Source organism: Phalacrocorax aristotelis, chromosome 12 (genome assembly GCF_949628215.1).
Source record: "Phalacrocorax aristotelis chromosome 12, bGulAri2.1, whole genome shotgun sequence".
Classification (NCBI taxonomy): Eukaryota; Metazoa; Chordata; class Aves; order Suliformes; family Phalacrocoracidae; genus Phalacrocorax; species Phalacrocorax aristotelis.
Window position 1 is genome coordinate 22,820,823 of NC_134287.1, and position 17,330 is coordinate 22,838,152.

General features: G+C 46.4%; 1 protein-coding gene across 2 annotated transcripts in view; it reads left to right on the forward strand.

The window, feature by feature from the left end:
* The first annotated feature begins 14,738 nt into the window (after nt 1-14,738).
* PPP2R2D (protein phosphatase 2 regulatory subunit Bdelta) overlaps nt 14,739-17,330 on the forward strand; it is a 29,774-nt gene continuing 27,182 nt past the window's right edge. Inside the window, exons 1-2 of one of the 2 annotated variants that reach the window (XM_075107864.1) lie at nt 14,739-14,955; nt 15,292-15,378. In XM_075107864.1, coding sequence (XP_074963965.1) covers nt 14,949-14,955; nt 15,292-15,378 — 94 coding nt within the window. In that variant the 5' untranslated portion in view covers nt 14,739-14,948. Of the gene's footprint in view, nt 14,956-15,291; nt 15,379-15,742; nt 15,835-17,330 lie in introns of those variants that run through there. The other variant, XM_075107865.1, reaches the window with a different exon arrangement.

The following is a 17,330-nucleotide window of genomic DNA, read 5'->3' on the forward strand; positions in this document are numbered from 1 at the left end:
AACCATGACCTAGAGAGGCCGGTCCATTAAGATAAATCTCCATAATATTGTAGGCATTAAAAAAAAAAATCCTACCTGTTCCTATTTTCATTCATGTGGAGAAACTGTTTCTAAGAGACCCCAAAAGTTTAAATAGTTTTTATTAGAAACTGCAGTTAGTGAGAGTCTGGTATAATAAGGAACAATGGTGCCACCAAGCGGCTGTGCACTACAGACGGAAGGACCGGCATTAATTCATAGTTTTGATGGAAAGCCATAGAAAAGCAAACGTAGCGATTTCAATGAAAGCCGCCGTATTTACTTTTCCCCATGTCTGTAGGAGGCTATACATGTTACTTGTATTTTTAAGCACTGTAAGGGTGAGAAAAATTGTAAAAATTGAAAACTGCTTGAAAAGCCTTTCCTATTTCAAACATTTTCTCTTCCACAAGCAGAAAGGCATTGCATACCAAGAATTTACAACCTGAAGAATACGTGTGTTCTAGAACCACTCCTTACTTTCAGAAAAGAAGAAAAAAAACCCAAAACAAACAAACCGAACAAAAAACCAACAACCCACAAAACTAAAAGAAACCCGAAGCACAAGTCACTGGCTTTAGGAACGCTGCACGGCTGTCCCTTGTCGAAGCCGCGACTGCTGAGGGAGACGGAGCCCTTCCGAGCAGCAGGGCACAGCCCAAGGCACCCTGCCGGGGCAGGGGCACCGCACAGGCTGCACGAGGGGTCAGACACCATTTAGCGGGGTGAAGCCTCATGTGTCACTGCTGGGGTTTGTGTGGGGAAGACCTTGAGCTTTCCCAAGTTTGGAAGATAACGGTCAGACTTTAAAGACATCGTCAGGATCACAGGCACGACGTGGAAGTAGCTCAAAATAATTTAAAAATACAGTGAAACCCAAACCACTGCTTGTTTCCCTCTGGAGCTTTTAACAACAAATGCACTGAAAATAATAAATTCTATGTAAACAACTGAAACAAACTGAGCCATTACTGTCAAGCAACACCTTATTTGGGGAGGGCACGATGCCTCACTCCAAGGACAATGTCCTTACTGGCATTTAGCTGGAGGTGTAAAAAACGCAAAAAGCAAACTCTAACCACAAGTTCTCAGGCTAGAAGCAAAGACCTCTGCGCTTTACTGCCAGCAGTGCAGACGATCCTTCCAAGAAAACAAAGCTCACCAAGAAAAACCAAATTCTCATCTGATCTTTGGCTGTGTATGAAAAGGCACCACCTACAGAAAAACAAAAGCAGAAACTCCAAACATTTTTTCAGGCCGACACAGAAAATGAAATCTATGCTTATTCACCCTCTTATCCCTCCATTTAATATGCAACAGCTGCTTTCTACACCACCCTCCAGCCACCTAATCCCTGGAGATCCAGTTTCCTTTTCCATAAAAGCAATGCGGGAAGTGCCTCGGTGGGGTCTGCTTTGCATGGGAACGCTCCCATGTGTGCACAGCAAGGTACGGTGGGACGGGTGATGGACACGCTCACGCAGGCACTGTAGGTGCAACAAGGGTTTATCTGCGAACAAGCACAGGCTCCAAGGGATGTTTTATTCTGGAGCTTTCTTGTTTGATACCCTTGACCTCTGCTCTGACTATTTTAAGATTTGTTTCGTTGATCCTCAGTTCTCTGCTTTTGTGAAAACTAGAGGCAGGTTCTCACCCTGGATTTCAAGTGCTGGTTTAGAGCTGATGAAGTTCCTTTGTCCCTGCTTAATCCTGCGATGAGACAGGATCAAATATCAGTGTCCAGAAATAAAAGCTTATCATAATCCAAGAGAACTTTGTGCCAGAACAGAGACCACTCTGCTGTGAACGCCCGTGTACCTCCCCAGGGTTCAGGGGAAGGGATGGAGAAAAGGCGTGATTCCCACACACGCAGTCCCCAGACCCCAGGCACGATTGTTGCTGCTCCCAGGCAGGGATTTGTCAGGGAAAAACCCTTTATATCCCGATATACCCTGTTCTACTCCATGCTCCCTGCCCCCCAACCACAGGAATCTCTTCAGAGCTTTAGTACTTGAAAACCTTCCGCTTCCCCAGGACAACGCAACTGTCTTTAGCTACAAGCAGAGGTTGCTACAAACACTGAATGATTTAAGTACATAAAACACTACTGCTTTAGCAGTTAAAATTACGTGTTTCTACGTCATCCACAAACTACCTCAAACTCTAAGGAATATGCTTACTTACTCCTGATTTTTTATTTATAAGGAAATCAAAACTGTCATCATCCAGATCTAGGTCAAAACCCACACTGTCTCAGGTGGTCCCCCTGCCCCAGACTCCCACCCGGGTGCTGGGTGGCCCCAGCGGCAGCGGGTCCCTCGGAGCCCACCCTGGCCTCGCACCCAGCCCTCAGGCAGAGGAAACACCATCCCACCACCCGTGGAGAGACGCGTTACAAGCCAGGAACTAGTCGGAATGCAAAGTTCGTTTTGCATTAAGTTAAACCTACGAATGGCCAGTACCTCAGAGGAGGGTGTGAAACCACCGAGGGAGTACCCAGAACACTCGAGCCTCCGGGATGAGTGGCAAAGGATCAGCCACAGCAGATGACGTTTCCCTGTTGCAGCTGTAACTCCAGGACAGCAGAGAGCACTACTGCACACAGAAAACAACACGAAGATGTTTTGAGTATTGCATACTTGAAAGTAGAAAGTAGATAAGCAGAATAGCAAACATGACAAACCATTCTCTTCTTGTACAGAAAGAGCTAATAACATGTAATAGTTAGCACCAAGAGTATCAATTACACCACATAAAAAAATTAATATTTGTAACACATTAAAAAGTGCTGACTTAGGAAAATAATGTATATTTGAATATTCTTTAGCCTAAGGGCTAGACTTCTCACAGGAGCTTTATTTAGTGGTTAGAATTACCCTAACGTTTGGTTCCAGAGAAGGCAGGAGGAGCTGCTCGGGCACAGGAAGCTTTGCTTTACCAAATGTCCTAACGCTGCTAAGGGAATCCAGGAGATCGCAGCCAAATGGGCAAAGTCAGTAACGTGTATATTAAAGTACAGCACTTCAAAGGAAAACGACATTTTTTAAACACTGCATGAGTTTTAAATTTGCTGGATGGACAACAGCATATTTGCTGAGTTTTTACTTGCAGACTACTAACTAGTTCAAAAGAAATCAAAATTCAATCCTTATAACTTCAATCAATATTTAAAACTGTATGGTCACAGCTGTAGAAAATACCTTGTGCCAGCTTTCCACATCGAAGGGGTTAGCCGAATTTCCCTTATCAGTGTAAACACGTAACCTGTGAACGACCCATCATCCCCACTGACAACGTTCCTGGCACTGTGTAGTGAAAGACAAGATTGGAGAACACGCCATCCATAATTTATTTAGCTTACACAGTACTAAATTGATACGAACTACCCAAACAATGCTCCGAATGAGGAGGAATCTATTAGCATTACATCCTAATTCCCAGCAGCCAGCTTCATTTTCTGTGTGATTGCACAAAAGTGTCGGGATGCAGCATCTATCCATGTTACTGTCAGTTTACATGGCAGTTTGAATATAGTTACCATAGCCTAAATTCTCAAGACAAGGACAGAAATAAATCTCCATAACCCAGTAACGGAAAGAGCCAGGGTGAAAGCTAAGTGCCAGCAGCAGAACGGGTAAGGCACACAGGCAAGGTCATAACGCTGCGCAGACAAGCAGGAATTCCAGATCATCTCAGCCCTCAACAGCAATAATCAGCAAATCTACACTCACACAACCTCCTCCCCGCCCGACGGCCTCTTCCGTCTCACCCCGGTCATTGCAGGTATTTGCCGAATTCTGAACAACCTGGCGTGCCTGGATTCTCGCCCCTGGAAATCTCTCGGCTACTTCAAACTGCTGCTGAACCGGCAGCTATTTTGTTCCCCGGCTCTGCCATCTCCCCATCTCAGCACACTTCTGCTGACACTTAACAAAAAGGCCGTGGGCTAGAGAGGAACATATAGACAGGAGATACAACCACCTCCGCAGAAGCCTCTAAGCCATTTCCAGGCAGCTAACTTCAGAAAGAGATACCAAACTCATCCAGTACCTCAGAAGCAACCAGCTTCCATCAGCCACGGTGGGAGATGGCGGCCCTTCCAACCCCACCGGTTTGCCTCTCTGGCAGGAACAGTTTTTCCTTTTGATTTCACAAGGCAGGAGGAATAGCACTGTAGAAACCTCTCTCATTGCCGTGACTGTTTCTGCGAGCCATCCATACAAGCACCTTCTTCCCTAGGTCAGCACCTATTCTGAAATGCACTATGTGGCTTTGGACTTGAAGATAAGCTTCCCTTCTCTGAATTTTAAGCAGCTCAACTTCCCATAAAAAAACGTCTGCCATAAGGAGACTTTGGTGTAGTGGCTTATGAGCAAGCCCAGCTCTCCCTGCTGCTCCCCACATGGTTAGGATCACTGGAGAGAACAACTTTGCTTTAGAGGAAAAACACCTCTCAGTTTCTGTCAGAGTGCCTGAAACCCGAGGCTGAATTTGGGACGGGGACCTGGTACCGGTGCAAGACAAGTCACCGAGAGGTTCATACTGGATGGAGAAAAGCAAAGGCCAACTCCAAACTAAACTGGATTGACTGACATCGCCCAGCAACAATTGCTCAGGGCAATGCTTTCAAGCTCTCAGTGGAAAGGTGTTTTTCCAAGACCTTATAATTGAGATAATTTCACTGGCTGTTTATAACCGCTTCTCCCGACCCCCCGGCCTGGGGAGGCTGAAGGCACAGGGGCTGCAGGCTCCCTCGCTCCCCTGGGGGCATTTGCTGGGCTGGAGCCCTCAAGGCAGGTTTTGGATTTTTTGGGGATGCTTCAAGAATTAATATTTATTACATGCCTAAGATAACAAAAGGTTTTAATATAAAATATTTGTAAAATGGCAAGTACAATGCCCATTTTGATGTGCTGAATGCAGGAGAGCCTGTGAATGAGCTGGTGCGCTTCTATCAGAGCAGTAAACCAAGAGTCAGGGTCAGCAGCAGGACCGTGAATTGTTTTGAACACACGCACAGTGGGATGGGTCACCACCAAGGGGAAGCTCCCATAGCCCGGACATGAGGAGAGGGGAGTTTTGACAAAAACATTGGTATGTGGGTAAAGAAGAAAGGTTAAACCTTGGAAACGCTGTACAAAAAGCGGTAAAGTTTAACAGCATTACCATACGTGGACTGCAGCACTGGAAGAAGCTGAATATACAGCTAAAATTGTCCGTCTGGGGGGCAGCAAAAGCAAGCTGGCAAAGACAGCTGAACTTGCACCTAGCGACTCCTATCACAGCAAACCTCCCTGAAGGCATCTTCCCAGGTAACCAACCAGCTTGTAACACAACAAAACAAGAACCTTCATCCTTTCTTTTCTTTTTTTTATAGGTATGCCTTTGTTGGTAGCTTTCATGACATTTAAATGTAAATGAATCCATGCAAAAGGCTTCTGTTTGGAACTCTGACTTTATAAAACAGTTCAAAAGTAGAATCAGCTTGCAGTACGCATAAAACTTGTATTCTTATACAGCTAGGATATTCCCTTTCAGTAATCGTCAATTGGGAAGTGACTGTAAACACTTTATAAGCTTGTGGCAAGAATACAGGGTAGTTCAAACAATGGAAACAAATATTTAGCAAATACCTGTGTTCCTTTTCTTCAGGCTGCTGTTTGCCCTGGCTCCCTTCCCAGAGCAAGCCCATGTTTAACAGCTCTGCTGAGGCGCAGCCACAGCTTCACCCAGCACTGGCGGACAGAAGCTAACGGCCCTTGCTTTAGCTGACCAGTTTGAGCAGAAATATGTGGCCAATAATACCAGTAGCCAATGCATAACAGTATCTACTATGGGAACAGCTCTCCAGTTTTGCTCCAGTTTTCTGTGACATTATGTGTTCTGGCAGACAAACATTTAAGGGTTTCTGCTGGGCAGCTAAGAACTTGCAAAGAGCTGCAAGTCTCTTGAGCTAGGCTGGTTTTTGGTGGCTGTTCCTCTTCTGACGCCCAGCCCTGCACGTGCCTGCAGCTCAGTGACATCGCTACGACACCCAGGAATACGTTCATGGCTGTCTCGCAGTGGTTAGAGCCCAGGACCCGTATAAAGGCTTGCAAGGCCATTTCCTGCCACGTTTTATAGGTCAAACTGTAACTATTATAAGCAATAACATTCCTTTTCTATTTTTGATAGAAACTTAAGTTTACCACTCTGGAAGACCTGAAACATGTATATGAAGTTCACAGCAAACTGGTGCATCACTGGTGCGTGTATTTTGAATAATAGGGACTTCTGAGGGTTACACGAGTGTACACAGACGTGACCCAAGCCTCCCTGGCATCAGTGGAGAGCATTGACAACTTCAGCCTGCGCCGAAGTGGCTCGTGCATGGGGACAGCGGCCCTCTGTGGGGCATTAGGCTTGCCCGCTGTTTTCCACAGGCTGGAGCACAAAAGCGCCCTTAATGCGACAGCTCCTGGCATTACACTGAGCTGTGCATTGTTGCGCACAGCCCGCATGTCCAGCGGAAACATCCGTGTCTCTGCTGACATTCCTCAAGTGGCACAGTGGTGCAATAAAACCACCCATAATACACATGGCAGCTTTCACTGGTTTGGAATTTACTCCGCTTCACACATCGCTAACGCTAAAGGGCGCACAGGACAGACAGATTTAAGATAGAAGAATTTTACAGACCTTTAAAATTGCACCATTTTGAGCCTGTAGTAAAACACATATTCTGTTCCCAATATCCACCGACATCTCAAGTACTTTTTTTGAGTCTTCCAGCCAGACTTAGCTCTAACATATGTTAGTGCTACTTATTTCAGCACAGGATTTTCTCCATTTTTTCACTATAGCTTAAACACTCTTACATTACTTTCAATATACTTTTAATTCTTACTGGAAAGTCAAACAATTTAAGAGGATGATAGGTCTGGAAGCCAATAAAACTTATCATCCCCCTGTTGGGCAAATAGCAGGCAGTATGCTTGTGTGGCTGTGAAAAGGTTTCAACATTTCATTTAGTCCCATCTCACTTTTAAAAAAAATAAAAAACAAAAAAACCCACATTGTTTAAGAATTTTACTTAACACCTTTCCTAAACAAAAGCCTCACAGGCAGACCACCCCAAGGGTTTATTACAGCATTGCTGCTAGAACATGTATGTCCTGCCGTAGCTAACAATGAACGCAGAAGGGCTTAAAAATAAACAAGATTAACAAGTCATGAATTTGGTCCATATGGCCTTTTGGTCTTTTGCCCTTCCTGAAATCATACGCTGCAATCGGCATGGTACGAGAAGGTAAAAATAGTCTTCATTCAAGCCTTCTTTATCTCAAAATAGAAAAGCTGCATCAAGAAAAAAAATGCCATTTCCTACAGTTACATATATCACCACACACAGGTCTTAAGTGCTTCTCTTTGCAGCCTGTTCCAGCATTCAGATAAATAGGTGTTTCCCTAACTTGAGTGTTTACAGTAGAATTCAAATATTTTCATTTCAAAGACAAGTGTTTCTTTTTCTTTCCCTCCCCTCCTCAAGCAGCCAGGTTAGTTTTATGCAGGAAGAAATACTTTAGAGCTGAGTAAGTCCTATACCATGCTTAATTTGCCATACTGTTAAAATGTGGGTAACGACTGACTTCTTAAAAGTCGAAGGAGTGGAGTATCTGCAGCCACACCTAGCTAAAGAAGTGACTCATAACTTGGTTGTGACAGGTTTATAACTTTTCTTCCCCAGTGGAAAATGCACAAGTTGCAATTAAAATCTGGGTGAGGCTGGACAAACCCAAAAATGTTTGGAATTATTCTGAAGTTTTAATTGAAGCTGCACAGAATGGAGCAGCTGCGGCTGGGTGGGAATGAGACTTCGACATTTAGCAAAGTGTCACAGAACAGAAATCTTGCTATCACAGATATGACTAATTCACTTCTGTGTCTGACATCCATCTTCTCCAACTTGTGAAATCAAGATAATTTCTACTTCAATCCGACAGAAGCAGAGGGATGAGCAATTCCATTCAAACCAAATAATACAAGTTCCCTTCAAAGGTAACTTGAAAATTAATATTTTCACAAGATGTTCATGGTTCATCAGCTGCATAGGTCTTTAAAAAGCATAAAGGGTCTTCTCCAGATGGACAGCACCTCACAGAGAAGTGATGCCAACTACCTCCCAATCCACGTCTATTTAGGTAAGAGACCACCATGTGTCCAGGGAAGCTAGCTTCTAACCCCTAGTAGAAACCACTGCAAGCAACAAAACAGAGATTCGCTTGATTTTCATTACATTAACAAGATCGCAAATATTTGGCTTCCATCTTAAACTGAGAGACTATAATGACACACCCAGTTCCTTTTGATAGCTGTTTCAGCTGAGAAGTGGATAGCACCTCTGCAATGCCAAGCGTCTGGAACCGCGATGAACGAGCCCTGAAGCAAAATGGCAGGGACTGGCTCTGGGCAGGACAAAGCAAAGAACCACTTGTGTCAAAGGAAATAACCACCTTAAAGCATACTGAGATGAATCTAATCTGAAACAAGACAGAATTCCTAACTTTCATGCAAATAAGTCACACAACCCTCAGTAGTGCTGAGTAACAAGGAAAACTGCACGGGAAGGGAGGTCTTTTAAGGACTTACCTGATGGTGGGGAAAGCACACATAGGAAACAACATGTGCAGTGTTGGGCGCTGCAGGACATTGAGGGTATAAAGCTACTGGAGAGTGTCCAGAGGAGGCCACGGAGTTGGGGAAGGGTTAGAGGGGAAGCCGTACGAGGAGCAGCTCAAGTCCCTTGGGTTGTTCAGCTGGACCAGAGGAGGCCGAGGGCAGCCTCATGGCGCTCTGCAGCTCCCTCCCGAGGGGAGGAGGAGGGGCAGGGCTGGTCTCTGCTCTCTGGTGACCAACGCCAGGACCCAAGGGAACGGCAGGGAGATGTGCCAGGGAGGGTCAGGCTGGGCATTAGGGAAAGGCTCTTGCCCCAGAGGGTGGGGGAGCCCTGGCACAGGCTCCCCAGGGAGGCACCACGACACCAAGGCTGGCGATATTCCAGAAGCACTTGGACAAGGCCCTCAGAGACATGGTGTGAATTTGGGGTGTCCTGTGCAGGGACGGGAGCAGGGCTCCATGATCCCTCCGGGTCCCTTCCAGCTCAGGACTTGCTATGATTCTATGATCTAGGGTTTGCTGGCACTTTTTCTACTTGACAGAAGAAAACTGAAATGCAGAAGCAGATTGACATCTTCACAGAACATACTATCTGAACTCAGAACTAAAAATCAAGGGCAGCTCTGATCAAAGCGATTACAACCTCATTACATTCAAACAGAGCATATCCACAGCTATACTTCATGTTCTCTATGCTTTAAAATTATTCATATGAGCCAAATCAACCAGAAGAAAGAGAGCAAACAGATGCAAAACCACACGGAATTGTTGTAAGAATATTTTGCTAAATGTCCAGTGATCCACCGCTGAGGAAGTAACCCACCTTCAAGGAGAATCGAAAGCAACTACAACCCATTACCATCAAGCACATCACTTCTGTAAAGGTACTACAGGCAGGAGGCAGGAGAGAGGACCGGGAAGAAGGACTTCATTTTGGAAGAAAAAAGCTGAAAAATACAGCTTCTACAACAGCATTCTCTGAAGGGCCCAGTAACCTGTATGGAGTGATCAGGGCAACAGGCGGAGCTTTGACACCTGCTGACAGTGGTACCTGGAGAAAATGGGTCGTTCAGCTTTCAGATGACAGTTTCAGCTGCCTAGGCATAATCGGAGACAAACAGCAGAAGGCTTCAACGCAGGAGGAGAAACATGCCAGAAAGAGACTAGGGCATGCTGGTGGTGGTGTAGTGCTACAGCAAACACAGAATAAAATTAAATAAAGAAGCCAACTCCCAACCATGAGTACACATGGACTGAAATTACAAGCCAAAATACGAGGCTATAGCACTGATCAAAATTACTGCCTGTCTGCCAGGATGGCAAAGCTGACTGCAGTACGCTAAAGCGTACCCGAGAGGAGAAAAGGGCAGGAAAGGCAAAGGTATAGTCACTCAGAATTCTCCCAATCTACGCAGACTAGGCCATAGAGGCCAAACTAATAGATAATCTCCAAACTTAATCTTAGCTACTGCCAACTGCTGTTTTATGAAACAGCGAGTTACTGCACAAAATGAGATGTAATCCCTGGCTTGGTCCGAGTAAAATGCCAAACCATATTCGAACACACACCAATGCAATTTAGGAGAAAACTCTTGTGGCTCCTCAACCACGCACATGAAGCAACTGTTCCCAAGATCCTCTACAAGTAGCAACATTTTTGACGTCAGTAAAAAAGTGTTTTATATCGAAGTGTTCAGAGTGCTGAGAAACTGCCTGAAGTTTTTGTTTAGCTCAAGATCTTTCCTTATAATGCCAGAGAGCAATTACTGGATCAAAGCATGAAAAACACAATAGAGCAGACATTTTCTTCAGTGAGGAGGTGATTCAGCTATCAAAGAGTTTCTTTTGTTTCTATTTTGGGGAAAAAAATCACTGCTTTCAGATGTCTAAAGCTGATGTTCCCAAGGTATACTCATCGTGACTGTCAGCTGCAGCAAAGGTCTCTGCATCTCTTCCCTTCTCCTCACATTCTTTCCTCTCTAAACAACCATTCGAAAAGCCTGACAATACTACTGGAGCGTAAGCAGGACAAGAAATTGTGACTAACTAGGGCACACTTTGTCTTTGCAGCTGTAAACAGAGCAAAGCAAATGCCATCATCCCTTCCTTTCCTTCATGCAGAAGCTATCCATAACGCACAAATGAAATGCGTGGCAGCAGCCAAACTAGTGCTAGGAAAAAAGGTTGTGCTGCTTCTTCCTGGAAGAGCTCCCCTCGCCAGTGCCGTGAATCAGCTGGGGCCAGGCTGGCAGAGGCGGCTGCAATGCGTCACAGGGATTTCTGCACGGGACACACAGTCTGGTGGCAGCGAGGAAGGTGACGGTGCTGCCTGGAGGACTGGCCTTTTGGGAGAGCAGGAAGCCAGGAGAAGAGCTGAATTGCGAGTTTTAGGACATTAGGCTGGATGTGAACAAAGGGGCTTAATTTACTGAGGAGCTTGGATACAGGGACTCTTTGGTGCAGAAAAAGAGAATCTAAATGACAATATTTCTGCGAGAGCGGGGTCTGTAGCTCCCAGCTTTGGGACAGGGCCGAGAGCAGGCATCCACGTAGGAGGGGGTAAGGGGCGAAGACAACAAGGGCAGCAAACTGCTGTAGTTAAACAAAGACCAGTCTACAGTTGAGGACTGAAGTCCAGAATATGTTTATATACCATATTGATAAACAGCGGTAAAAAATACAGGGGGTAAGAGAGGGCTAAAAACTTACCATACCAACTTCTCAACCAGATTTTCTCTGAAGTTTGGAAGACTGACAAAAATTCCATGGGAAAAAATCTGTTGCTCTTCTCACCTAAGAATAATCAGATGGTTTTATGTCAATAAGCATGTGATACGTATCTATTAGTGAGATCTGATTCTGTATGCCAACCAGTTGTATTTCACTCTATGATAAATGCTATTCCTATGGCTTGCACTACATTTTTTTGAAAATACAAATACACTTCCAGAGTGCTTTGTTTTCAAAGCAATAGCAGTAAGAGGCCGCTACCAAACCACCAGCAGAGTTCAGGGCTTTGTTTAATCATAAACAGATAATGGGAAATATGATGAGAAACAACTGCTGATGCGTTGGCAACAACATTTCACACAGCATATGTCAGGGGGCACGAAGCAGCTGGCTGGGCAAGTTACTATTTTGAGAGAACATTTGGAAACATCGCTGTCAGAAGCTTTTCTTGCTAAGTGTGGCAAGAGCAAAGCGTCACTTTCTCCTAGGCACAACTCCTAAATACATGACACCAAACGATTAAACTGGAAACAGCCACCGCAAACGCTGCGTGCTTTAATTCTGAGAATTATACAAAAGCATTACACCCACCCCCATCCCACTGCTTGTGCAGCCTCCCTCTCCCCCCGGGTGCCCCAGCACGTGGGTAGCTGAGCACGGAAAGCTTTCCCAGCAACCCGATACCGGTGACCAACACAAACGCCCAGGTAGAGGCAAGTGAGCGGAGAAGTATTTTAAGAAAGTCCCACACAAGTGTCAGGCAACTGTAAACAGGCTGAGAAACTGCAAACCCCCCAACAGGTCATGGTGGGCTCAATCTTCTGTTAACACATTCCTTGGAATCTGTGTTCCAAGCTTTAGAAAGCTTGTAAAAACTAACTAGTTCCTTCATTTTACTTAACTTATCAAACATAATCAATGAGATGCATTCTGCATAAAAATTTTAACTTTTTTAAAAAAAAGCCACTCATACAACACTTCAAAAAAGGACCCTGCTCATAAAATCACATCCATTAGAAAATGAACAAATACATGCACCCATTTCCAGAGACTAATTAATAGTTATTTTATCTTCAGTTTTCAAATTAGAATATCCTCAGAACAACTGACCTAAGTCAACATTTGAATTCTCTCTCAGATTATACATACTCATTAATTTACATGAGTTTATTGCATATAAAAGCATCTAGTTCACTCCAAAATCACACCTCTGCACAAAAAAAAGCAGGGGGAACACTACCCCTGCCCCATACATACAAAAATACTGATGTAAGAATTAAGACCGTATATCGTAAACTTCAACCATTTGGGTTGGGAGGGACCTCCGGAGGTCACCTGGCCCTAAGCCCTGCTTAAAGCAGGGGTGCTTTTAAAAGGTGGATGAGGCTGCTCACGACCTCGGCCAGTCGGATCAAGACCCTCCCCAAGGATGGGGCTTTGCCCACGCTGGGGCCGCTGGCTCCGGCGCCAGCCCACCCTCCTGCGAAGGGCCCTTTCCTTACATCTAAGCTGAATTCTCCTTGCTGCAACTTGCATTGACCGACTTTGGCTGTAAACCACTGAGCAGGGCTGTCCTCCACCTTCCCCACAGTCACTCCCTAGGTGGCTCACGATATCCAAAGCACAGACACAAGAGATAGCCAACAGCTGTATTTATTTTTAAAACTTTACCATTACATGTACAGCTCACCATAATGGCAACGTCAACATGACACATGCAAAAAAGCTAGTACGAACACCGAGTACCTGCTGGTTTTTTTTATTTAACTTTGAAATTTATGTTTCTTGTTAAAAAATTCCTAGAAGCTCAGGTCATAGACCTGATTCATGACTAGTAGCTGTCATCACGATTAAAGCAGACTCGGGCCAACAGTGTGACATAAAACCTCCCCTCTCGGTTCAGTAACGGAACGAAGCCAGTGTTTACTTCAAGGTGAAATAAGACTTCAAGGCACAAGGTCGAGTCCGCGGTGGAGCTATACCTATTCTGCTCATAGCATGCATAATTTTTTTTTTTTATTTAAATATGTATCTATCTGTTACTAACACAAAGCAATTAAAAACTTAAAAAATGAAACCTTCAAGACTGAGTTCCTTTCAAAATACAATTAATACTGTTTGAATGTCCATTAGCAAAATAATCTTCATTTTCCAATACAGAAGTTTCAGGTATCCATAAAATTATGACATACATATAACATTAATTTTATATATGGATATAGCTGGCTAATCACCACGGGCTAAACGCGCAAGTCAGTCAAAAAATAAAATGGGCAACCTTCAACAGACAAGTAGGAGTTTCGCTAAGCACAGAGACCAAATAATAGACTGCAACTAATACCTACCCAGGAGACACACTCAGAAGAGTGAGCTGAAAATTATTTCATTCATATTTGTAAATACATAATACACTGCATAAGGAATAAACAATACAAATCAAGTCATCAACTCGTAAATGGGCACTGACATCATACCAAGAACTTAAAGAAAACTTAAGTCAAATGCATTTCTACAGCTGAGGTATAGGAAGAGGCTGCAGGCCTCGAGCGTAAATGACCCCCGAGAGGCACCTGAGGGAGCTGAGGCAAGTGCCAGGCCCAGCCCGACCCCGAGGCACCCGCAGGCTCCACAGGAGGGCAAGGCTCGCTGCAGAGCGCTTCGCTTAGCGGTAGTCATCACTGACAAGGCTCTTACTCCTTAAGGAAGAGGTTATACTTCTTTTCTCATCTGCATTCAAGATCACAACTAACGTTCTCTGTTCAGTAACCACTTTGCTTGTATTTCCCACAAGCAGCACGATTTAGGAAACCTCCCTAACATTTAAGACACGACAACAAAGACCTGTTATCTTCTAAGCGCTCAGCACTTCCCTAGAAGCAGTAAGGGTTTTAAAGTTTGCGTTGTAGCACCTTCTGAGGGGCTCATAGGTCAAAAACACAGGAGTTTCGGGAAAACGCTAAATAAGTTTTCTTTTTTTTCCGCTCTTTGAGATTTAGGGGCAAAACTTGCATCCTCACAGCTTTCAGCATCCACTCTGATTTACGAAAAGCCCAATCGGCGTACGAGGCCCGAACTACAGCGAGGATCGGCGGCGCCCCCGCCAGCCGGGCCCAGGGGCTCCGAGGCGCCAGGTGCCCGCGGTTACACCCCATTTACGGGGCACCAGCTGCGGCCGCTGATACCGCCACAGCCCCACCGCCCCGGGCGGGGGAACAGGCCCCCGGCCGTCTGCTTTGCCCTGCCCGCCCGAGGGGGGGCTGCCCCGGGGCCCCCGGCCCGGCCCCGCCGCCCGCCTCTCCTCAGCCCGGCCCCACCGCCCGCTACTCCCCGGCCCCGCCGCTGCCCGGCCCCGCCGCCCGCGCTCGCCGCCTACCGGAGGGGAGCCGGGGCGATGACGTCACCGGATCAGGCCGACCGGCAATGGGCGCCATTTTGAAACCCCGAAGCCTCCCGCGGCGGCAGCTCGGTGCGGCGGCGGCGGCTGCGACCCGCTCCCGGCCGGCGCCTCCCCCCACGGCCCCCCCGCCCCACCGGCACCGTGCGATATGGCAGGTGAGGCCTCGCGGGCCGCGGCCCGGCTCCGCGGCGGCTCCGGCTCCGCTCCGCTCCTCCCGCCGGGCGGAGGGCGCCGGGGGAGCCGGTGCGGCGGGCAGGGCCGGGCCGGGCCGGGCCGCACCGCGGGGATCCGGGGTGCGGGGCGGCGGGCCGAGGCAGTGTGGCCTGGTCTGGCCGGGCCTGGGCCGGGCCGTGCGGCGGTGGAGCGGGCCCCGCCGGGGAAGGGGCTGGGCCGGGCGCGGGGGCGGCGGGGGCCGGCGTGGGCGCTGCCGGGAGCCCCCGGGCCGGGCAGGCGCCCCCTACCCCTCTCACCGCCTTCTCTTCCCTCCTTAGGGGTGGCAGGAGGCGGCGGCGGCAGCAACGACTTCCAGTGGTGCTTCTCCCAGGTGAAGGGGGCTATCGACGAGGACGTGGCGGAAGGTGAGGGCAGGCCGGGCGCGGCGGGGCAGCGCTGCCGTGCGGGGGCTCCCGGGGCGCCGCGGCTCCATCCGCCGGACGGCGGGCACCGACGCCCCTTCCCCCCCCCCCCCGCCATGTGCTCCGCGCCGCGCCGAGGGGGCCGGGGCCGGGGCGGCCGAGCCGCAGCATCGCCGGTCGCTGCCCGGGCTCGGGGGACGGGGCGTGTGTTGCAATGACTAAGCTGGCGCCTGGCCTTCCAGGGCCGTGGGCGCTTTCTTTTTATTTATTTTTTTTTTTTTCTGGAGAGCATAATAGGGAAGACACGGTGGCTTCCTCCTGTTCTTGAATTCTAATCGCTAGGGAGAAGAGGTAATGACAGTGATAAAACACAAGGAAGAAAAAAAACCCACCCAAATGGAGTCTGTCAGGCTTGTCAAGTTTCGCTCTGACGCAAAGAGAGCAACAGAGAGTGTGCAGGTCTGTCATTTGTGCTTCATTTAAAAAGTAGGGTTTAAAGGCTTTCTGCAGCTATGAAGAGATTCTATTCCTACTTGTTAGCGTTTGGAAGGTATAAATAGGGATATTTCAGCAGGGAAAATGGACACACCTTGACATTTCTCTGAAAATTCCTAAGCACAGCATGTTTTGGAAGGAGTAGACAATAAATGTTTTAATTGGAAAAAAAACTTTCTCTGCAGTATGTAGAAATGATGTGAAGTTTTGCTCAACTTTGAAGAGAAAGTTCTTTTTTTTTTACCCCCCCCTAAATTCTCTGTGTTCAAACTGCTCAGGCTGGCAGTACTGTTTAGAAAAGAGGGTGTGAAGTATGTGTGTGTGAAACAAAACTCTCTGCTGTTTATTTGATTTCTACTGCGTTGACTGAAATAGCTGTATTTACTGTATTAAGTGAGGTGACTTATGGTGCCAGTGTGTGGTCCTCTTGGGTTTGGGATGTTTTGGGGTTTTTTTTTGTCCTGGATGCAGTAAATATTTTTTCTTACTGTCTACTACAGAGAAATTATGCTGACAATGTTTTTGTTTTCATGCCACTTGTTTGGCATTCCATTTAGAGTAATAGCTATGGGAGGAGCAGACTTGAAAACTGCTCCAGAAACTAGTGCTTGGACCCAGTTGTTGTTGTTCTTCCTTTTTTTATTTTTTTCCCCCTAAATACGCTTTGTAACTTGTACTATTGTTCTGAAGTTCCCAGAATTCTTATGAAAATGTATTTAAGTAGCTTTTATGAGTTTCCCAAACAGTAATTGTTTTTTCTTAGTGACTATCACCAGTGTGACTAAAAGTCAGTTTTCTGTGTTGCAATAAATATGCTGCTATGAGCACCTTACTTCCCAGGCAATTGCTGAGCCCCATGAGTTTGTGTAGAGCTGGAAAGCTGTTCATTTTTGAAACATCAATGTGTCTTAAACCCAGGTAATTATTTGAGCGGGTACCAGGTATAAGAGAAACTTATATTAATGATAATACACATCACCCTGGCAGAGCGCTCTCCAGTTAGAGAGGGAAAGCTCTCTGTTCTGAGTAACTAGGAGTAATAAGGGGAAATAGTGATGATAATGCTTTTGCCCTGGATTTTCCCAGCTGTACCTTATTAACGTGACTTTTCCTGGAGTGAGGGCTTCAGATTGTGTGTGATGCTCCTGCATATGAAGAATTTCATTTTCTTCATAGGGCAATTAATATAAGCAATCATTCAGCACGTGCTTTTGCAGAACTGGTACTAGGGTTTCGTTTTCCTGCTGGGATATGAGAACTACTTACGGTTTTTGTGACTCATTGCCTTTATTTTGGTTTGTGGGCTTCCTCCCCATTAGTTTTTTTTGCCTTGAAACTGGAATTAATTAATAATTCCAAGGAAATATACAAGGTATTTGCTAATAGTTGCCTGAATTTGATTCAGCAGTATGTGGTAAGAGTTAAATTCCATTGCTAGATTTTTTGGCCCCAGTAAAATT